The following is a 24,406-nucleotide window of genomic DNA, read 5'->3' on the forward strand; positions in this document are numbered from 1 at the left end:
TCAATATGTCTCTTTCTGCTATGTATGAATAAAACATATCTATTCTGCGCCATATTTAAGCAATATGACCCGAGCGGCGGGGGCATTACCGACTCAGGTAATGCCACTGCCGCGAGGGTCATATTGCTATTAGTACCCCAGGCTGCATTATCTGAATGACCGGGGCACAACATTTTTTTCTGTCCCGAAACGTTGCAGCGTTTTAGGACAGAAAAAAAAAAAAAAACAACCAAGAAAATGACCGCCATGCAAAGGGAAAACAGTCCGTTTTACCTTTCCTTGGTGGCCATCGGGAGCTGGCGCGCTGGGAACGCAAGTGTTCCCAGCGCGTCCGCTCCCGAAAAAGAAAAAGAAGCAGAAGGTAAGTGGGGTTGGGAGGGAGGGAAAAAAAAAAAAGTACCTGCGTCCCCGGCGGGGGACGATGAAAGCTTCCAGCCGTGTGGAGGCGCGGAGCGGGGATGGCCCCGCTCCGAGTCTCCATACAGGTGGAAGCTGCTATCGTCCCCCACCAGGGACGCAGGAGCAAGCAGGTAAGTGGGGTGGGGTGGGGAGGGAAGGGAAGAAAAAAAAAGAAAAAAAAAGCTTACCTTAGTCCCTGGCGGGGACGAAGTCTGACTCTCAGCCGTGGGGGGGCTCGGAGCGGGGATGGCCCCGCTTCAAGCCTCCTCATTGGCTGAGGGGCTGCCACGCCCCGGCCGAGGGCAAGTCGGCTGGAAACCCAGCCAAGAATCGAAGGATTCTCGGCCGGGTAAGGACCTGGCGAGAGCCAAATCAGAATGCGTGTTGCATTCTGCTTGACTCTTGCCGGGTACTAATACTCTTTAGGTTGATATGTTGTTACTTGAATCAAATCATTGATTTTGAGAGGTTTGGTCTCCAAAAAATAATGTGAAAGAAGTTGTAGATTTTGTCCTGTCGATCATATAAATAATCTCAGTAATTACCTTGAGTATTTTTTAAACAGGTTGATTTACAAATAAGTTTGGATGAAGGAACAAGTTACTTACCTGTAACTGTTGTTCTCCAGCATGGGTCTGGCATGGATTCACATGCTCATGAATATTCCCCGTCGTCAAGCTGGGAATCCTCAGTACAGAAAAAAATCAGTATCAGTTTTGTTTCTGATCTGTCTTTCCTAGTAGTAACCAATCACTGATCTCTGGGTCATACTGCCCACATCCAATGACTGCCCTCTCCCTAAGCCCCGCCTCCGGCAGCCATCCTCAGATTTGGTAGCATGTAAAGTGGCAGTATGACCAAGCGAAGAGCCGCAGAGGGGTAGGCGGGAGGGTTTGCATGTGAATCCATGCCAGACCCATGCTGGAGAACAACAGTTACAGGTAAGTAACTTGTTCCTTCTCCAGCATGGGGTCTGGCATGGATTCAAATGCTCATGAATATAAGATTACACAGCAGTACTCACATGCACAACCACGGGAGGTGGCAAAAGGCTCAACATTAAGCAATACATTAACTCAACATTAAACAACTCTTACCTCCTCACCAGGACCTTTAGGCAAACCGGTTGCGCATCACTGCTTGGCCGACCCTGGACTCCTCCCTGGAATCCTGATCGACGCAGTAGAAATTCGTGAAGGTGTGCGTCAACCTCCACGTAGCAGCCCTGCAGATGTCCAGCAGGGGCGCACCAGACAAGAACGCCGTGGTAGCAGCAATCGCTGTGGTCGAATGGGCTCTCGGATGGCCGGGCAGCGGTCGGTTTGCCAACCGGTGACAGTGCATGATACAGCCGGAGAGCCATCTGGAAATGGAAGCCTTCGAGTGAGCCTTCCCTTGATTCACAGGTCCAAAGTTCACAAAAAGCTGTGACTCTTCGTGCGGTCCACGTAGAACTTCAGCGCTCTAGCTACATCCAGCGAGTGCAAAGTCCTCTCAGCAGGCGACGAAGGCGATGGGAAGAACACTGGTAACACCAAGGGCTCGTTGAGGTGGAAGTCCGACGGCACCTTGGGCATGAAGGAGGGGTGCGTCCTGAGCACCACCCTCGTGTTGTGAAAAGTCAAGTATGGAGGCTTGCAAGATAGGGCCTGAATCTCTCCCACGCGCCGTGCAGAGGTGATGGCCACAAGAAAAGCTGTTTTCCACGATAGGAACTTCAACGGTGCCGTATGCATAGGCTCGAACGGGGTCCCCATGAGCCTAGTCAGCACCACGTTGAGCTCCCACGCCGGGGCTGAGGCCTTCACCGGCGGGAACGAGCGGAATAGTCCCTTCATAAATTCCTTCACCGTAGCGATGAGACCACAAGGACACCCGTCCTGTTGTCCTAGTGTATTTGGAGATGGCAGCCAGATCAGATATATTTTGATGGAGGCGTGAGCTAGTCTAGCCTTGGCCAACGACAGTAGGTACGGCAGTACTTGAGGGGCCGTAATCCATAGAGGGTTAATCTTCTGTGCCCGGCACCAGACAGAGAACCTCTTCCATTTGTGTCCGTAACACTTGAGAGTTGAGGACGCCCTGGCCTTTGCAAGAACCTCTCTGCAGTCGGCCGGTATATCGTATCGCCCCAAACTCTAGTGCTGCAGGAGCCAGGCCTGCAAGTTCAGCGAGGGTCGTGATGAAGAATGGCGCCTCCTTCTCTGGAGAGAAGATCCGCGTCCACGTACAGTTTGACTGGTGGGGACGCCGATAAGTCCAGAAGGTCCGGGAACCAGATCTGTCTCGGCTACGCCGGTGCAACAAGGCTCATCCTGCACCAGGACCTCTTGAGCTGGTTGACGAGCCGGTTAGCAGTGGCAATGGCGGGAAGGCATACAGGAACAGGTTGTCCCAGGGGAACGAGAAAGCATCGCCCATGCTCCTCGGTTGGGGGAACCTGCTGGCGAACCTCTGGCACTTGGAGTTCGTCGCCATCGCGAAGAGATCGACCTGGGGTCTGCCCCACAGCCTGAAGAGTCGATCCACTTGATCCTGGCGTAGCTCCCACTCGTGGCACGAGCGCAGCTCCCTGCTGAGTGAGTCGGCGATGGTGTTCTATTTCCCTGCCAGATGAAAAGGTACCAGAAACATCCCCTGGTCGACAGCCCAGTGCCACAGATCCTGGGATTCCTTGGACAGGGCTGGGGATCTGGTTCCACCCTGCTTCCTGATGTAGAACATCGTGGTGGTGTTGTCGGTGAAGATCCTCACCACCTTGCCCTTGAGGGACGGAAGAAAGGACCTGAGGGCCCAAAACACTGCGCGGAGCTCCAAAATGTTGATATGAAGTTGTTTTTCCTCCGGGAGCCAAAGGCCTCTCGCATGGAGATTTCCGGTATGCGCTCCCCACCCTTCCAGGAAGCATCCGTCATCACCGTTACCTGGTGAGCTGGGGTCTGAAAGTCTGCGCCCGCCGTCAGATGAGCGCGGTTGCCCCATCACCGGATCGCTCGTCGGAAAGGTCTCGTTGAGCGGTATCCTGTCCTCGAAGCTGCCCGTCGCCTGGATCCAGCGTGCATCGAGGAACTCCTGCAGTGGATGCATCCGAAGTCTGCACAGGCGTACCAGATAGATGCAGGAAGACGTCATCCCGAGAAGGGATTTGATGGATCTTACCCTGGCTATGTCCGTGGCTAGCAGGCGTTGCACCTTGCCCAGGATGGCTTTCGTCGAACGGCGAGGCCAGCCGTGCCACTGTGTCGAGCTTGGCTCCCAGAAACAGGGCGACTTGCGAAGGGACCAGGTGGGATTTGGGGAAGTTGATGGAGAACCCCAGGTCCGTGAGTAGCTGGACGGTCCTCGCTGTGTGTTCTACGGTGAGCTCCCTTGTCCTTGCTCGGATGAGCCAGTCGTCCAGGTAGGGATAGACGTGGATCCCTTGCAGGCGTAGCCACGCTGCCACCGGTGCTAGGCACTTGGTGAATACCCTGGGTGCCGACTTTAAACCGAACGGGAGGGCCTTGAACTGGTAGTACCATCCTTGGACCACGAACCTGAGGAACTTCCGGTGTCCTTTTAGAATGGGGATGTGGAAGTAGGCATCCTCCAAGTCCAACGATGACAGGAAATCGTCCTCCTCCAGCTGTCCAAGCCGCAGGTACAGGATGGGACGCCAACCTCATGTCTTCTTCTTTACGAGAAAGTATCTCGAGTAGACCCCGGAGCCCTGAATTCTCTTTGGGACGAGCTCGATGGCACCTTACTTGAGCATCGCCCTTACCTCCAGCAGCAGCTGGGGTACGTGGTTTTCCTTCCTGGCCACGGGTGGCACGCCAGGGCACTTCTTTACAAACTCGAGGGCGTGCCCCTGGGCCAGGGTATCCAGCACCCAATGGTCGGTGGAGATGGACTCCCACACGCTGACTAACGTCGCCAGCCGGCCTCCCACCGGGGTGCTTCGGTAGGGACCCGACGCCACGGTCGCTTCAGTCCTGTTTGGAGGCCGCCTTGACCTCCCTGGCGACGACGGCAGGAACCTCCAGACTTGCCCCGTCCTCTATAGGCCTTCTGCGATGAGGAACGGGCCGCTTGACGGTAGGTAGAGGAGCCACTGCCGGAACCTTAGGAGGCCCCCTGCTTGCCTCCGGTGTTCCGAAAGGACGGCCGTTGTTGCTGGAGAACTCCCAGGGCCCGGGCTGTCTCTGTGTCCGTTTTGATGGCTTGCAGGGACTCATCGACTGTCTTCCCAAACAGGTTGTTCCCGTGGAAGGGCATGTCCAACACCTTGGCTTGTACATCCTGGTGGGAATCCGTCGCCTTCAGCCATTCGCGCCGTCTGAGGCAAACACCGTTGCCCAACTGGCGGAAACCGGTGTCAGCGATGTCCGTCGCCACCGTTATGGCATGGTCCGACGCCACCTCGCCCTTCTTGCAGGATTTCCAGGGCTTCTGCCCTCTTGTCGTCCGGCAGGAAGTCCAACAAGGGAGCGATTTTATACCAAAGTTCCCTGTCGTAACGGGCAACGATAGCCAGGGCATTGGCCGCCTTAATCGTCGTCGCCACCGACGTGATGACTCGTCGTCCCATCGCGTCGAGCTTCTTTCCCTCACCGTCCGGTGGTGAAGTCGATGTCGATGCCGATGCCCCCCCCCGCCTTCTTCCTGGCCACCACCGAGACGACTGAATCCGGGGTCGGCTTTGCTCTAAGGCATAGAGGGGCCGCGTTGGGGACCCGGTACTTCTTTTTCGTATCGGTCCCTTTTTGCCGGTGTCGTGGACGGGCTCTTGAGGAGGGAGAGCCCCTCGTCCCAGATGTCATCCAGTAGAGGTACCGCGAGGACCGTCTTCCTCTTGGTCTCTCGACGTTGATAGAGGAACCCCTCCTTCTTTTCTTCGGGGCAGAGCTGGAAAAGCTTGGATGCCCTGGAGATCATCGCATGGAAGTATCCAATCTCATCGGGCGGGGAAGCCTGGGGAGGGGGGGGGACGACGGGAGGTCCACCCCGCCATCACCGCCCGTCGTGGCCGTGTCCGTGCCCCGCGGACGCGGAGGAGGGTTGAGCAGGCTTCGAGGGCTGGAAGGGTGCAGGAGGATGTGTTCTCCTCCTCTTGGGTGGTGGACTTCCCGAGAGCCCTGCCCCTGGCTCCTCAGTCGGGCCTGGTTCTGGCGCCCCCGTCGGGGTTAAAGGCAATCTAGTCCTTATTTCAGAGCTTAAGGATTGTATTGCCATCAAAATGGCTGCCGAGTTGTCCTGCGGCACTGGCAGCGACGGACGCAATGGTTGGTCTGGGGTCACATCGGCGCCGCCATCGCTTCCGTCGTCCCCCTCGACGGGATGCCTCTCGACGGGCTGGTCCTCCTCCATGCCTGCGTCGTGGCTCTCTGGGGCTTCAACAAGGTCCTGTGTCTGAATCCACAACGGCCACTGGCCCCCCCTCTTTCCCCGCCGGGGCTTTTGTGGGGGTTCTTTCGATGGGCTTGAAAGATGCCTCCCTCCGAGGTGGCAGGGAGACTCTGGGCCCCGAGGCCACTACCACAGGTGTAACCTCCACAGGCTGCGTCAGGGTTGCCGCGACCTCTTCAATAGAGACCTTGGCTGGGTGAATCAAGGCCTTAGTCACCGACTGCAAGCTTGTGGCCTTCACCTTGGGGGAGGGCTCCCCGCCTCACTCCCCCCTCAGCCGAAATCTTCGAGACCGACTAGGGCCTCTCCAGAAGCTTGGCCGGGTTCTCGGATTTCCTCTTACCCGAGCCAGAGCGTTGGCTCGTGGTCGATGGCGCCAGGAAGGATGCGCCCTGCCTGGCAGCCGAGGAGCCCGACCGTTCGGCACTCCCGGTGCCTGCGGACTTGCAGTGCTTAGCCTTCTGTTGGGCCCCCATCGCCGGGGCGCCCTCACAGGACTTAGAAGACCGCTCGGATTTCTTCTTTTTCTTCTCACCTGACCGGCTCTTTCCCTCCAGCCAGTTGGCGAGATGAAGATGGCGGTCCCTCATGGTCCGCTCCGACATGTTCCCGCAAAACGCACAGTCCTCCTCCACATGCGTTTTGTCCTCGTGAAGACAGTAGAGGAATAAGGAATGCTTGTCTTCCTTGAACACGTTCTACAGCTGGCATCCAGGGCAGGCCCTGAACAGCTTCCCGGGCGTCAAGCTCCCTTTCTCCTGGGCCATGTCCAAGGTAGGCCTCAGAAACTTCTGGAATCCTCCAAAAGCGTCGTTCGAGGAAATCTTCACCCTTGAGGGGCGCAGAAACTTCTGAAACGGGTCCCCGTTGATCGGATGTAAAGATGGTGGAGCTTGAGGCTCAATTTAACCCAAAAAATTTGAAATTCTCTTTGAAAAAGCGCGAAAACGCAGTAAAGCTCGAGAGCTGCAGCACGAGGACTCCCAACACTTGAACGTGCGGTAAAAATCTGAGGATGGCTGCCGGAGGCGGGGCTTAGGGAGAGGGCAGTCATTGGCTGTGGGAAGTATGACCCAGAGATCAGTGATTGGTTACTACTAGGAAAGACAGATCAGAAACGAAACTGATACTGATTTTTTTCTGTACTGAGGATGCCCAGCCTGACGACGGGGAATATTCATGAGCATGTGAATCCATGCCAGACCCCATGCTGGAGAACATTTGTTTACATCCAGAACATTTGTGCACATACATGTATTTTTGTTAATATGGTTTTTGTATTGTCATAGCCATCTGCATCTTGCTAATGAGCAACACATGTCCTAAAATCAAGGGGCATTCCCTCAAAACTAGTTGACAGACCTGCCTTTTTTATTCTTTTTGGCATATCTGTATTTTGTTTCCTGCATTTGGGTTAAAGTGGATTAATGAATGGGCATATATTTTTCTATATGATGTATGTTTTATTCAATGAACCGATAATACAACAAACAACTGCTTATGTATTTGAACTTTGACCTATGCTGTAATTTTCTATTGCAAAAGTCTAATACTCAAGGGAGGCTAGTTAAATGCTTTCCCAAAGGAGAATAAGGTTTAATTATAATGTATTCATTACTACACAATGTGTTAAGAGCATAGACGATTTACATACTACTTAGATCAAGAGCAGTTCAGAGGGAGTCCTTGATCCCTCACATCCCCAACAAAGTCACGGAGAGACCTAGGAAACACTTATTTTGTCCCGAAACTCTGTGCCCCCAGGGTGGAATGGAGTTTTGGAGTGCATTCAAAGTTTAAGCAAAGAAATTGTGAAATTCACATATAATTTATATATAGTAATAAAATGTGGAATGTATGTGGGTGGACTAGAAAGCAAGTGTTTAGGCGAAAACGGAAGGCACAAGCAGAGTTTGGGATGGGAGAAAGACACATTTTGCAGTTATTAGCGGCCAACGGCCAACAGGACGTCCAAATCTTAATGTCTACAAATGTGCACCACAGAAACAACAGTAAGATAAAACAAAGTATAGAACAGACTGAAATACCTTTTAGTAAACATTTTTCCCTCAGACTTACCCAATCACAAGAAGTCCAGAACATACCACCATGAATCCAAATGTATACTTTAGCGCATTTTTAATTTGCTAATAGGAGAAAGAAAGAAACATTCAGTACAACACCTCACTCAAAAGAGCATATGCACAGGACTTCAAGCATGAAAAAGTCTGTACAATGATGAGCTGATACATTTTCGACAATTAAAAACTCGGGACTGGCTAGATTACCTTAAAGGGTTTACCAGAACAAAGTATACAAGAAGCAAGTGAATTTCAGTTTGTTGGTCGAGGATACACATTCTGGGTGAGTAAGCAATCTAAATGATACTAGAACACCCTAGAGGGTGTTTCCTTGGCAAGCACCGTAAATTAGGGAAGGCACATTATCCTAAGGGATAATTACTCCTCAAACAGTCTATAAGGATATTGTATGAGCACACAGGGGTCATAGCAATATAGCTTTAAGATCTGCTGAAATGTTAAAAAGGCTGCTTTAATATAGAGTAAAGTAAACAGACAAACCGTGTTAGTCAATTGAATGTGGTTTTATTTTGTATGAGCAACCAGGAGGTGACGTAATGACATCTCCCAGCCAATTAGGCACCTTGGAAAGTGGGCTTTAGTTCATGGTATTTTCCACCTTCCAAGTCTCATGTGAAGTGGGAAGCCGGGATCTTTCCACCTGGGTGATTTGCAGGTGGACATTTCTCCCCACCCCCCACTTCCACCTCCCACACCATCTTCCACACACCCTTTGAATCCCTAACAATTATATACTTGCCATTTATCTATTTGTGGTTATAAAAAAAGAAAATCAGCCAGAGTAAATGCTGCAAAACGAAACTCTGTAAAGTTGCCATTTGGCTAAAGTGAGTTAGAACGGTAAGCATAGTACTTGTAAACTTTATTGAGCTGGAAAGTTTCACATGAACCTTCATTAGGTGTAATGTAAAAGTACATGGTGTCTCTATATTAAAGACAAAGCATTTTTTGCATTCACTTTGTGCATTAAATTGAACTTAGCCTATCACTGACCGGAGCTGCCACGACAGGCAAAAATTCCTGCGGGCCACAGACTACAGCACCTGAACATGTTAGAGTAAGGACACAAGTTTGGCGTTTCTAATGCCGGTGGCTTGGCATCCCCAGAGAACCCGCATATGGGAATTGGACGCAGCGCCGTACCATTACACCCTTTGAGTTTGAAATTGAAATGTTTGGAATGTGTGGATATGTGAAAAGAGCTGGAGTGCTTGGTTGTTCAGTGAGTATAGTGGAGAAGTCCTGGCCCAATCTTTGATGATATAAACATGCTCTAAAGAAACTGCCTCAGGCACTGACCAAAGTATGGCAGACACTTCTGTGGATATGTTAACATACCTTCTCCAATGACACATAGTATGCCCTTAAAAAGGCTGGGTAGAGAAAAGAAATAGGCCCATGTAGCCGAAACTCAAGTAGGCATCCAAGAAGATCTATAATCAGAAGCACTTCTCCTTGGGATTGATGTGAATTGAGTGCCGTCTGTTTGTACATAATACAACATGTCAGGAGGCCAAAACATGTTTGGGGATGCTTGTGGTCTCCAAGCCGTACTTGCAATGGTCTTTCCCCTTTTGAAATAGCTTGGCAGGCAAAGAACGATGGACTGGAAGGTCGCCCAGAGCAATGCCAGAGGTTAAGATTAATTCAAAACCTTCCAGCCATCACCTCTTTTGTTTTGCTGTAGATAAGTGTGATGGGCATACATTTATATGTAGCCCATTGTATTGTTTGATGTCAGTAGAGATTGTAGGTGTGTGTGTCAGTAAGAGTAGTTTAGATTTTTTCTTTTGTATATTGTCATGGTCTCGGTGAGTCAACCTAGGAAAAGCGACACCGGGACGGCAGGCGGTCATGTTAAACTTCTGATCATTTTAAATGAATGCTGACCTAAATGAAAGAGAGCCTTTTTTGAATACTGATCTGAATGAAGCAAGTTTACACTTTTTAAAGTGTAAACTATTACCAAGCTTATGTCATTGATTGGCCCAATTTTCCATTAGCCTGCCTCATAGTCAGACACACTTACTGAATACACACCATGATTGATCATCATTTCTTGATCTGTGACCAGAAAAAGGTGGGTGCCCAATTTGTTGCTAGTATTTTTCACTGGAAATGTGTTTTTATTCCATAATTCACTGTAGCAACCTGCCACATTAATGAGGTATGGTTTGCTGTACTCGACCATCGCAGATGAATGCCTACATATGTGACATTAATTTGTGTGATAAATATTCATAACATTAATATTTACCATTTGAATAATTCTTTATAATCGTAGGGGATGTGACTTTAGTTTCAGATTGGAAAGAAGGCTCTCAGCCTCAAAACAACCATCCCATGTTTCTTAGTCATATGGTTCTAAAGTTATGAGCAAAATGTGTTTCCATGTGTAATATAGTATTTGAATCATGCTCTTTATTGGCCCTATCGACAACAGCATGTGACTCATGTAAACAGGCCTATGTAATGGGTTCAGTGAAGGATTGGTTCGAAATGAGATGACAGGCTTCCTTTGCTCTCTTGCAGTAGTTTTACAAATGGCTTTATTATTAGGCAGAGTTTAAAGGTGCCACATTAGCTGCAAGAATTTCCCTTTGAGGCTCCATAATAAAAGGACCATAGATATGATTTTAGTTTTTTATATGATGTGTTTGTTTTTTACAAAACAATAAGAGAATGAATACATAGCATGGCATATCAATACATAACATGAAAGAGAAAAAGAATGTAACGAAAGAGAACAAGGGGGGTGTAACTTTGCCATCACGGTCAACTGATATTGATATGGCAACATGAGAGATGAAAAAGAACACAAATTGACTCTCACTGATATTCTCTGTGGTCACGCAAAACAGAAAATTGTCCCAGTCCGCTTATCACCAATATATTAGAAAACAAAAATAATACTTAAGATATTACATAGTGCTTAGGCTTGGGGGGTAAGCCCGTTACCCTCAGAGGCAGTCTTTAAATAAATCACAGAGTCTAGCTGGTCTTGAGGAGCCATACTTTTTGCTATAACTGTGTCTCTCGTGATATGTTTTCTTCCCTTATCTGAGTTCTTGTGGGTCTTTTGATTTCAGGCAAGTTAGGATGATTGTATGGGTTGTGAAGAGTTTGATGAGAATGAGTCTCTTCTCTGGTCCTGCACATCATGTCAGGTCTCCATGTCCTACCCAAACAGCATGCGTAACTGTGCAAAGCCCTGGGAAACACCCCCGATAGCTTTGATAATGTTATGTTGTGTTAACAGATACTTGTAGAGCGCACTGTGACCCAGAGGGATATGGGACAGGGCAGCCTTCCACAGGGGTTGACATCGTGGGCAAGATCAAATCATATGTCCCAATGTACCCAAATTCCCACATTGCTTCCAACATTCTGGACTTTGCTGGAGGGAGGGCCAGATTTGATTTTAGTTTAAAAACCTTCAGGGCACGATTCACAGAAGTGAATTATAATAGCGCAATCCCATTGGAAAATGCTCTGTGAATCAGGCCCTTAGAGTAGGTTTCTAACATTCTCCTCTACCAAGGAGTTTCCAAAGGTGGGGGCTACCCAAAGTAGAAAGGCTGGTCAAATCGAGGTCAGCACAATATTGGGCTGAATTGAGCAAAAGTGTTATTCAAAACAAAAGAACTGCTGCTTTTCAACATCTTTACACTGTAATATGTTATGAAATGGCCACCTTGTTTTTTATAAACTTTGTACAATAATAGGGACAGTTGTTGGAAAAATATTCTTAACACTTGACAACGTCCCCCATTTCACAATATATACAAGGACTGACCACTTGAGGTGAGAATTTTTTTTTATCATGAACGTTTTTACTTTATTATTCAAATTATAGATAACTTTGCACATGAATCATCTTACAATTCAATCTGTGCGATGGTTTCCTATTCAGTATGCACACATTTGGAGGTCAGTATTTATTTTCTCTTGATGCCAAATATAAGCAGAGTAGAACATTATCACACTTCACTTTAAAGGTTTCACTTGGTTGTTTAGAACTTTCATGATTATTAGCATTGTCAACAATAGTGAGCTTCTTCAGGGCTAATATTGAATAATTCATAAATTAACTGCTATGAAACTTTCTCTTGTATTGAGACTCTGTTTTCCCAGTGTAGATATTCCATCCAATTTTGATGAGTGAAATATTTTCCTTCTCCACCAATTCTGAACATTTTCTCTATAATACTGGAGGATATATTTTTTTTTTCAACTTAACTACATTTTTCCATTTCGTTTGTCCTGCACCTTGTTTTCAAGGTTGTGAACCACAATCAACTCCATGTGGCTCAGCGTTTCCACATCCTACCATTTGACTTTTATCATTTTAAACAGTATTTCTGTAACACAGGCAGTGTTCTACGGTTAATAGAGCAATATATATATATTTTTAAAGTGTATTCATTCGATTTTTCAAGATGTTTACATTGATATCATCCAAACATGAAACAGCCCCTCCTTGACCCACCCACACCCCATATGCCCCCCCTCTCCGTGCACATACTGAGGCAAGACACACCTCCCGCTGATATGCCAGACAACCTGCCAGAGTATAATTCACAAAATGTCTAGTATCCTTGGGTTCTACAGGCACCAGTGGATCCGAAACTCACCCTGTAGATACACCAGAACCAACCCCTAGTCACGCCTAAATGCTTCTTGCTCGCCCTGGAGCCTATAAGTGACCCATTCCATCGCAAGGAACTTCCAAACCTTCTGTAGCCAATCAATGCATGACACAGGTTTACTTTGCTTCCAGAGTTGGGCCAACGTAAGCCAGGCGGCTATCAGCTAAACACCTTCCGCTCCTCTTTGGGCGCTAGCCGTCCGTCATTTCCCCCAACCCCAGCAACCACTCCCTTGGCCCCACACCAATTCCAGTCCCAAAAAACACTTCCATTGGCTTGATGACTTCCTGCCAGAAGGGCTGAACCACTGGGCAGTCCCACCATATGTGTGCCCACAATCCCCAGTTCATCAACCCCGCCAGCAGCTTGGTGTAGTGTTAGTAGGCATTTTATGGATGCGTCCTGGTGTCCCCACTGTGAGCCAATGGCTTCATACCGTCACATGGGCTTCAGACATTGAGGAACGTTGGGTTGCTTTGCAATCGGCAGCCAGCAGACCAACATATGGTCCTCCTTCTGTACCTACCTGCAATTACTGAACACAGACAATGCTGGAGACGTCGACTCCCCTGCACTCCCCAAACTGTAAGGTTGGCCAATTTGACTATCACCCGGCCCCTATTCCAAATTTCATGCATACACAATGCGCAAAATATTGGAGCTAGACCCTGTGTGGTTGGTAATGTTTAGAGGGTATTTCGCAATGTATTGTTCGCACTGTCCTTGTCGTAACATCAAGCAAAATAAAAAAGTTAACAAAAAAAAAGGAAACATTTTATGCAATGCCTCAGGTGTATAATGCCACTGCAGCAGCATCCTGTACCATGCCTCTTGCATGTTATGTCAAATACAGGCCCAGTGGTTTTCCGTTATCTTCCTGCCCAGAGTCCCTTCCCACCTGGCCATGTACGGCCATCTAGGGGGAAACAATCTTCCAACAATAGCCTATAGAGAGGACACTAAGCTTTTGGTTCCATCATGGGTGTTTTACATTTCTCAAAGGGTGTCAGTGGGCCAATTGCCATCTGCCGTGCCGCCGGATTGACCACCAAGTGCCGCACTTTAATGTACTGGTGTCTGAACGTATCACTGCCGAGGCACTGTTTACATTGCTCAAACATTGTCATACCGATGTCCTCAAAAATGTCTCCCACATTCAGACACCCCACCTTATTCCACTGCTGAAACGCCCCAATCTCCAGTTCCGGGAAGAACTGCAGGTTCCTGAATAGTAGCGTAAATGGGGAAGGGATCGTCGGAAGAACCAGTTGGGTACTCCCAATCCCCCCTTTCTTTCTCTGCCACCAGGGTTCTGAACGCAACTCTTAGGCATCTGTTTCAACATATGAACGCCAACACTATTCTATTGAGGGACCTGAAGAAAGTGCCAGGAAGGGGGAATGGGGATGACCTGGAAAAATATAACTCCCTGAGCAGGATCACTATTTTTACCGAGGCTATTCAACCCAGCCATGAGATATTCAGGGGGTTCCAGCTAGCTGCATTGTCCTTCACCTTACTAAGAAGAGCCGGGTAGTTTCCCTGTACAGTTGTTCCAACGAGTTAGTAATGGTGGCCGCCAAGTACCTTATTACCCCCTTGGCCCATTGATATGGCAGTCCGCTCTGAATTTGTGCTCTTTCTGCCTGGTCCAAGTGTCAATCTGGAAAAATGAATACCCTTCATTTGAATGACAGACGTAACTTGATGGCCGTGGGCCAACCGTCTTATGCACCGAATTATAGAAATATAGACTGTTATGCTTGACCAACAAGCGGCCATTTTAAACGTAGCAGAATCACCATTTTGCTTGTTAACCATTGCTCGTTGCTTTCTGTCTAAAAACTGCTTTGCAGCTTGCAATTCTTGCGGATTCGGCTTACTCTGCTCAACTGTTAACATTGTTGTCTGAATATGAAAGGACAAGGTCGGGGGACCGAAGAGTTTGCTGAACTTCTCATGAGTAGCCCAGAAATGAATGCCCACGCTCCCTCTCTGTAGCCTTGGGAGGAAGCTGGAGGGCATTTAATCACTTCACAGCTGCCAGCCAGTCTCGTACGATGGTAGAATATGTTAGAATAATACAGTTAAAGGCTTGAATTATGCTTCTCTTACGGCCCCCCTTCGCAAAACCCCTTAGAACGTGTCGGCTCCCAGGACACGAATAGTACCTCATAGATAGCAAAGCTTGGAATGTGGCTCTTCCCCCGTGTGCAGATTGCTTCCAAGAACAGAACCACCGTGTTCTAAAAGATCCCTCCGCACTTTCTAAATTGCACATTGTTACTAGAATAGACATCGAAAGCATTATGATTGTCATACTCGTCGGATATGTCCATCGTCATCCCGAGTTCAAAGGAACTTAATACAGAGGGGTGTTGAACATGACTTTGCTGAATGTATGATATGCATTTTGTATATATGTAACTGATGTATGTAATTCGCGTTTCGCGTCCCTCGAGGTCTAGGAAACTCACGTCGCGGGGCGTGAGATCAGAATTGACCAATTGATACTATCTTTTGCTTGCAATAAACCCTAGCATTGGGATTTTGAAACCTTATGTCTGGCGCATCTTTACGTGTATGGTCATTGCCTTGTTTCCATAGCACGAGGGACCCCTAGGGGCCCCTTTCAAGATGGCGCCCGAATAGGGACCCTCCCCCACTTGCCCCATCGTATACGTTGTAACGGAGTAAAGGTGGAAGAACGGTGAGGACGGGACGGTTGAGCCGGGATCAAGAAGTGTATGGGGCGCCCTGTAGAAGAGAGATCGACGTACCGGGCCAGAGGGCAAAGGAGGCGAGGGTCCCGAGATGAGGCAGAAGCCAGAAAAGTGCAGACACGACGTGGGGAGAGGGTGCGTTAGAACAGGCGACTTGTTTTATCAGGTGAGTCATTCCCCGATTCAAAGAGAACCCTGATTTTTGGTAGAGTGTTGATTTTGCAAACTCAAACGTCCAGGTAAAGTTGGCTAACCAAAGGGGAAGGTTAAAGAAACATGTCTGGAGTACTGTCCACTTTAGCGGGGCTTTTCAGCTGCGGTAGACAGTCCTTGGGATATAAGTGCACCGCCTGGGGGAACGCCGGCTTATGATATGTATGCGAAATATGGTGTGGGTGCGATAATATTTTGTGAAATTTGGCATAGGCAAACTAGAAAGCAACCCGACCATCAGTGGCCGATTAATGGTAGTTTTGAGATAGGGAGGATAGATAACCTAGAGAAGGTGCTGATTAGAAAGAAAGCGCGACCTGTAGCTTTTGAGACCGTCAAAGATTGGAGGAGGGAAGCGATGCTCGTATTAAGGAGTAGAGAGAAGTATGCGCATAGGCATAAAACGAAGCTTGAGATAGCAGAAGAGAAGGAAGAGGAGGAGTGGACTGAGAGTCTAAGACGGGAAGGGAGACGGGACCAGATGAACATAGACAGAATATACCCGCAGCGGGAACTACACATAGCAGACAAATTAATGGAACATTTGTTAACTAACATGGGTTGAGGCCCAAAACCAGAATCAAAACCAAACACGCCAGCAGTGACTGCGCGGGCCCAACCAATACCTCTCATACCCCCTCCCGTAGCCCAAGCACTTCCCCTCACGCAAGCATTAACCCAAGACCCACCCACAGCTCGAGCCCTCCCACAAGCGCAGACCGCGGACACACAATTTCCCAGCACCCAGCAAGGCCCTTCACAGTTGTCACCTGTGTCACTTGTCCCATCCGCACATCCCGCTTTAGAGACAGATTCAGCACCATCCGCCCCTCCCGAAGTCGAGATTGAGACGGGGGAGGCGAGAGGCGGGGCTGAAGGAACAGGATTTGGACGAGATACTCGAAGCGCGATCAGCAAAGAGAGAAAGATTGAATTACGGCAAGAGGCAGAAATGTACATCTAAGGAAATGACGAGACGGCAGCATTGGCCTCATTGTATGGGTACCGAAGAAGAGACGAGAGACAGGTAGTGTTGGAATGCATGGGGGAAATTCTGGTGGGAGAGTGGAAAAAGATACTTGGGAATTTACCGCCACAGCGGTTGTTAGATTTGAATAAGTTAGCATGCGGTGAGCAAAGAGATGAGGATGTAAGAGAACATGTTCACAAACTGATTGAAGTAAAGAATGAAATGGAAGACAGATATGCTGAAATGTTTGCTACACCTGAGTATAGTAGAGAGTTTATTAAGAAAGGTAGGAAGGAGGCGTCAAGGTTGAGTATGAAAAAATCATGGCCGAGAGTTTTTCCATGTAGTACAAAGCATTTGCCGATACCGGGACAGATAGGCGATAAACAGACATTGCAGGTATGGGTAGGGGAAACAATGCGATGGATGTCGAACAAAAGAACGTCAGTAAAAGAAGTAAGTGAGATATGTAATGGGTACCCATTGGAGATGAGGAAGGAAGTGATGCAAACGATAGTAAGGGTGTTTCTGCAGCAGGTCATTGGATACAATAGAGGTAGAGGTAATGCACAAGGCCGGTGAAATTTGAATAATATGCACGGGGTGTCATTGGGAGTACATCAATGTGCATACTGTAAGGAGGAAGGACACTGGCGAGCGCAATGCCCGCACCTACAGAATAGAGGTGGGTTTGGTCAGAGAAGGCCTCATAGAGGACATCAGGGGTCAAACGGCCCAAGCAGAAGTAACATGCAGCAGCAGGGATATACCAATTGAGGTACTCAAACCCAATCATATGGCCAAAACCAAGCACAGCAGAACCAGACATTGAACCAAAGCATTTCGAACCAAAATCAGGGCGGGCAGGGCCAACAGAGGAATGATCAGAGTGGAGGACATCAAGGGGGAAATGGGAATATTTTTGATACACAACCAAACACGTATTATAGCAGTAGCGGTGACTACACATCGGACGATGTGTTATTTTCGCGATAGGACAGCCCATGACAGGGGTCGGAACCAGTGTCTATTCCTGTGAATCAGAGAGGACCCTACGTAGAAATGAAAGTCGGGAATAAGGAGCACCGTTTCCTTGTAGATACAGGGGCACAGAAGTTTTCGATAGACTACCACTTGGTTCCGGAGATACCACTGTTGGGGCAAAAGAATGTTTCTGTAGGGTTCGCAGGTACACCAGTAATTAACCCCATGTCCAAAACTGTTCCAATTACAATAGGACCATTTACGGAACAGTGTCCATTTCTTTTGACAGAGAATTGTGGAGAGAACTTGCTAGGATTAAATTTGTTGAGAAAATTGGGGGCAGTCATACATTGTACGGCAGACGGGGTGTTCCTCACGATGTGGCCTCACGATGCATCAGTGACAGAATTTATGTCAAAAGAGTTGCCAGAAGAGCTAAGTAGAGTACCAACCTGTCTGTGGGCAATGCATGATAATGATGTAGGATGCTTGAAAATAGAGCCAGCAAAAATAACTTTGAAAGAAGGTGTAATACTACCACGAATTCCCCAGTATAAGATTTCTGTTGAAGGTGAGAATGGATTGAAAAGCATTGTTACTGACCTGGTGAGATTGGGGGTGGTTGAGGAAATTGCAGGAAGCACGTGCAACAGCCCGATTCTTCCAGTTTACAAGAAAGGAGGCAATGAAGTACCCTATCGTTTCATAATTGATCTGCGCGCATTAAACAAAGTGGTAGACCCACAAATCCCTTTGGTCCCAGATGTCACAACAATACTGACAATGATACCGGCCACTGCAGAATACTTTAGTGTAGTTGATTTGAAGAACGCATTCTTTAGCATTCCAGTGGATAAGAGCAGTAGATATCTGTTCGCGTTCACTCTAGGAGGTCGATCATTCACATTCACACGCATTCCACAAGGATATGCAGAAAGCCCGAGCATTTACAACAGAGCGCTAAAAGAGCAGCTAGACATGCTAGAACTACCCGAAGGTTGCGTACTCTTGCAGTACATAGATGACTTGTTATTAGCTGCTGACACGAAAGAGATCTGCAAAGAAAGTACTGTATTACTCTTGACACATTTAGCGACCCATGGTCATAAGGCAAGTTTGAAGAAATTCCAGTATAATCAAAAAGAGGTGTCTTATTTGGGATACCTACTTTCGAAAGAAGGGAGAAGATTAACACAGAACGCATAGAAAGTATTTCTAGTATGCCTATTCCAAAAACTCAAAAAGGAGTGAGAGCTGTAATAGGCATGGCCTCTTATTGTCGGCAGTGGATCAGTAATTTTGCGTTGATTGTGAAGCCGATGATAAAGTTGACTAAAAAGGATGCAGAGATGCCTTTACAGTGGGATGAGGAATGTCAGAAAGTGTTTGAGCAATTGAAAGCTGCATTGTGTGCTGCGCCAGTTTTAGGCACTCCTAACTATAAAAAGATCTTCAGACTATTTGTGAGTGAGAGTGAAGGATGTGCATTGGCGGTTTTGACACTGGAACAAGGTGGAAGAAATAGGCTGTGCGGCTATTTTTCTTGCACGCTGGACCCTGTAGCGCACGCACTACCACGATGTTTGCGATCTGTCGCAGCGGCTGCTGCGTCAGTGAAACAAACGGAAGGAATGGTATTGGGGCACACTTTCATTCTGATGGTGCCACATGCTATAGACGTTCTATTAAATAGGACACAGACGCAGCAACTCACCTCAGCTAGACTGACAAGATATGAGCTCATCTTGTTTGCACCCCACATCCAAATTATGAGGTGTAGCGCATTGAATCCTGCAGAATTAATGCCACTGCCCATAGCAGAAATTGGTGACAACGAATCACCACCCCATGATTGTTTACCACCCCATGATTGTTTAATGATCACTGAAGAAGAAACAAAGGGAAGGATTGATTTGAGCGATATCCTGCAAAAAGAGCCAGATGGGGAGTTATTTTGCGATGGCTCTTGTTTTAAATTACCTGATGGCACATCAATGGCTGCATACGCAATTACTACCCTAAAGAGAGTTGTAGAGAGCAGAAGGATCCCCTACAATTCGGCACAAGCCGCAGAAATAATAGCACTGACCCGAGCCTGTGAACTCTCTGAGAATCTGAACGTAAATATTTATGCTGACAGCCAGTACGCCTTTGGCGTGGTTCACAATTTTGGCCGACTTTGGGCTGAGAGGGGTTTCTTGACATCACATGGAGCCAGGATTCAGCATGGCCCTTTGATTGTGGGATTGTTGTCTGCGCTCACGTTTCCAAAACGCCTAGCTATAGTAAAGTGCGAGGCGCATAACAAAGTAATATGCAGAGTGGGAGAGGGAAACGCGTTTGCAGACAGGATTGCGAAGCAAACAGCCACAGATTTGGGGAATAAAATGATGACAGTACAGACTGAGGAAGTACCTTGTATGATAGAGAATGGAGTTGCCACAGTCAAAGAAATGCAGGCTGAGGCCACGACCGAAGAGATTCAGGGGTGGGCCAAGGGCTCTGCTGAGTTAGATTTGGAAGGATGTTGGGTGGACAAGGAAACAAAGAACTGGATGTTGCCAAATTGTTACGTAACTGAAATGGTTATAATGGAGCATAGCCCTACCCACATTTGTGCAAAGAAAATGGTACAGCATTTATCCACAGTACGGAAAAATGAGCACATAAAAAAGAATGCAGAAAGGCTAGTGCAGAATTGTATCATGTGCCTGCAACACAATGTAGGAAAGGGAACCGTGACTCCAGCAGGTAGTTTCGGCCCACCCTCTATGCCGTTTGAGGTAATCCATTTTGATTTCATAGAAATGGAAAGGTGCCAGAATTACAAGTACGTGTTAGTGGTAATCTGTGCATTCAGCAAGTGGGTGGAGGCATATCCTTTAAAAGACTGTACTGCCATGTCCACAGCAAAAGTAATGCTGAAGGAGTATTTCTCCCGGTTTGGGTTGCCTTGTGTCCTGTGGTCAGACAACTGCCCCCATTTTATGGGCGCAGTAGTGCTACAGATCTGTGCAGGACTGCAAATAGAGAAGCGGTTCCACAGTTCCAGGCATCCCAGTTCTGCCGGGCTTGTGGAGAGACGCAACGGAATCCTGAAGTCAAAGATAGCGAAAATTTGCGCTGGGAGCAAGTTGAGTTGTGTGGATGCATTACCCCTAGCGCTGTTGTGTATGCGCACGTCTGTGCAGGCTAAGACTGGGCTCTCCCCTTATGCGATTATAATGGGGAGACCAGCAAATGTATGGTGCGCACCGCAGCCTAGAAAATTATGTGAGGTCGAGCATCCTATGCTAAGCACTTACTGTGAACTTTTAATACAAAAGTTGCGTTTGATTCATCAGCAGGTGCAGGAGGCGTTGCCGATGCGATATACAGGACCAGGACACTCACTGGAGCCTGGGAGCTGGGTGCTAATCAAGAACTTTGAACGGAAGACAGCACTAGCACCCAGGTGGCGTGGCCCCTATCAAGTACTTTTGGCAACACAGACGGCCATCCGAGTGGACGGACGTAAGGCATGGATCCATGCTACCCATGCCAAAAGGTTCCCGGCGTCACTGAAAACTTTGCCTGATCCAGACGACGAGAAAAAGACAACGGTCTCGGAAACAAAAGAAACTATTGCCAGTCCAGCGCCACAGCATCAGCCTGAGCGAGAAGTGAAAGTGAAACAAAGCGCAAACGAGAAGTGAAACTCGAAACAGAGCCTGAGGAGGCTGCCAGTAAGGGGGAAGGGCGAAAAGTGCCCCAACGTTGCTCAGTGGAAACAACATCACTGCCGAGCGACACAAACCCTGCATTGCAAACACGAGCAGAAACAACGCATGTACCCCTTTGGCGCCCACCAGTTCTCGCGAATGCACCAAAGCCAGAGAAAGAAACTACATCATTGCCACGACGTCCATCGCTGCCCATCATTGTGCCACAGGCTGACACTGAGCCTGACACTGGAAATGCAAGGGCACTAGTCACGGATCATACAATAGCAGGAGTGAATCGATACAACCTGCGGCCTCGACAGGCAAAGTGATCCACAGATCTTTGGTGATTTTCTTTTTGGCCTTTGGTTCTACTCACGGATGGAGTAGGAACCAGGGGCGTAGAGGAGAGAAATGTGAGAATTGTGCAAGTCGGACAATTCAAAACTCACGGCTCCTCGGTGCGCTTATAGAGTACCTGTGTCCTAAGCCAGAGTGGGACAAGCTGGATGCACATGGTACTCCATCAATAAAGAACTGTTCAGAAATCATCTGAGCAGTGGGAGAAAGAACAACTAATCTTGCTCGGAAGTGGATAAATGATCTAGGCTGTGAAAAGGCTGGGAGAATTGAACTGTGACATTTTTCGTTGAACTTTGCTGGCATCAAGGACAAGAGACATTCACGACTAACTTCGCCAGCAAGAAGAAGGACGATGAAGAACAAGTCAAGACCGGTTTCAGCCTCCTCCTGCACCCCTGCTGAAAAGATAATAGATTTAGAGACTGTAAATTTAGGGAAAAAGCATGATGAGAAGAATAAGGTACTAATTTGGACATTGGTCCTATGTTTCTTAAGTATGATAGTACCAACAATAACAGCTATTACATTATGGTTCCTGGAGTACGTACACCCATTAGAAACACTTTTGCCAAAAACAGCTACTGAAAGCCCGGTTCATGTAATCACTGGTACTTTGTCCCCAATGGAAGAAAGACATAGAGAAGGTTGTGACAACAATACATTGTTGCTCATCATGAACATGACCCATGCGGTGTTAAAGAAAAAAGATTGCTGGGTTTGCGCCCATTTACCACAGCACGGTGGGAAAGGGATAGGCTGGTATGCACAACCATTGCCATTGATTTATTCCTGTGAAGTAACGTTAAGTGCAATGTTCTTTGGGAAATGGAACAAGAGTAATACGGGTCAGCTAGATGAGACCAATATGAATGAATTTGAGGAAGTAATCATGAGACCAGTGGGTTGTTCCATATTCCAAAAAGCTTGCGTATTTGCACTAGAACCTGTGATAAAGAATACACGAAAAATAACAAGACTAGATAGATTACATAGGCAGAATAGACAACCCCGCCAGCAGAAAGAGCATCAGTAATGACATTTCGGATGAGGGATGAATGGAACAAAGATGCTGTGCCCCCTGCCTATGCAGTGGATCACAGCCCCAAAATTGCTCCCCTATGTCTACAGAAAAAGGGTTCCTATAAAGTAGGAACGTTTAGAAACTGCCTGAACACAGTGGTTTTAAAACATGAAATAGAACCCGTGTACGTGGGAGACCCTGTTTATTTTATATGTGGAGAAAAAGCATATCCATGGTTACCTAGGAATTGGGGAGGTACATGCTACCTAGGTCTACTGCTTCCAGGAGTGTTCCTCTTGGAGACAGCAGAAGTAGTCAGACGAACAAAAGGTAGAACTCAAAGGAGTAGTGAGGATGGAATGATAGCAATGGATATAGCCAAATCATTTATACCGTTCTTGTCCCAAATAGAAAACTCTTACAATATAAGAAAACTGTCTGGAATATTACAAAAAACAATAGATTCCACAACGGATATTTGATTGAATATGACGTTAGAAGAAAAAGGAATAAGACTGATGGCACTTCAGAACAGGATGGCTCTCGATATATATTAGTTGATCGTGGGGGAGTTTGCAAGCTCGTAAAAACTGCATGCTGTGTGTATATCGATGATTACTCCCCTACGATATTTAAAGCAATCCGGAAATTACATGTCATAACTTCCACACTCTCTACTGAAGCAGGGGGTTGGGTGATAGAATCCTGATTATGGGGATTATTGCGGTCGTGGGGATGGAAGTTAATTTCAATACTAATGATGGTACTTGGGATATTCATAACATGCTGTTGTTGCATACAATGCTTACCAATAATATGCACTGAAATAACTGATGGATGTACTAAGGGATGTATGCACATGGTGTTGAGAGGAAAACAAACGCATGGCCGGAATAACAGACACACTGAGGAAGCAAAGATAGTAAAACAATTCATGGCGATAGACATTAATGATGGAGATGATTCAGATGCAGATACCCCAGACTCCTCCGAAGAGGAGGATACAATGAATAAATAAGACGTTTGGCACATGGCCAAGTACCTTATTACCCCCTTGGCCCATTGATATGGCAGTCCGCTCTGAATTTGTGCTCTTTCTGCCTGGTCCAAGTGTCAATCTGGAAAAATGAATACCCTTCATTTGAATGTCAGACGTAACTTGATGGCTGCGGGCCAACCATCTTATGCACCGAATTATAGAAATATAGACTGTTATGCTTGACCAACAAGCGGCCATTTTAAACGTAGCAGAATCACCATTTTGCTTGTTAACCATTGCTCATTGCTTTCTGTCTAAAAACTGCTTTGCAGCTTGCAATTCTTGCGGATTCGGCTTACTCTGCTCAACTGTTAACATTGTTGTCTGAATATGAAAGGACAAGGTCGGGAGACAGAAGAGTTTGCTGAACTTCTCATGAGTAGCCCAGAAAGGAATGCCCACGCTCCCTCTCTGTAGCCTTGGGAGGAAGCTGGAGGGCATTTAATCACTTCACAGCTGCCAGCCAGTCTCGTACGATGGTAGAATATGTTAGAATAGTTAAAGGCTTGAATTATGCTTCTCTTACGGCCCCCCTTTGCAAAACCCCTTAGAACGTGTCGGCTCCCAGGACACGAATAGTACCTCAGATAGCAAAGCTTGGAATGTGGCTCTTCCCCCGTGTGCAGATTGCTTCCAAGAACAGAACCACCGTGTTCTAAAAGATCCCTCCGCACTTTCTAAATTGCACATTGTTACTAGAATAGACATCGAAAGCATTATGATCGTCATACTCGTCGGATATGTCCATCGTCATCCCGAGTTCAAAGGAACTTAATACAGAGGGGTGTTGAACATGACTTTGCTGATTGTATGATATGCATTTTGTATATATGTAACTGATGTACGTAATTCGC

The 24,406-nt window shown here is 47.3% G+C and overlaps 1 protein-coding gene across 2 annotated transcripts in view; it reads right to left on the reverse strand.

The window, feature by feature from the left end:
* The window catches only part of LMBRD1 (LMBR1 domain containing 1), a 1,758,308-nt gene that overhangs the window by 1,034,532 nt on the left and 699,370 nt on the right, over positions 1-24,406 (reverse strand). For both annotated transcript variants that reach the window (XM_069606201.1, XM_069606202.1), the window contains one exon: positions 7,867-7,934. In XM_069606201.1, the coding sequence (XP_069462302.1) occupies positions 7,867-7,934 (68 nt within the window). The remainder of the gene's footprint in view (positions 1-7,866; positions 7,935-24,406) is intronic.

The sequence above is a fragment of the Ambystoma mexicanum genome, chromosome 4p, assembly GCF_040938575.1.
Source record: "Ambystoma mexicanum isolate Mex_15411 chromosome 4p, UKY_AmexF1_1, whole genome shotgun sequence".
NCBI classification, from domain to species: Eukaryota; Metazoa; Chordata; class Amphibia; order Caudata; family Ambystomatidae; genus Ambystoma; species Ambystoma mexicanum.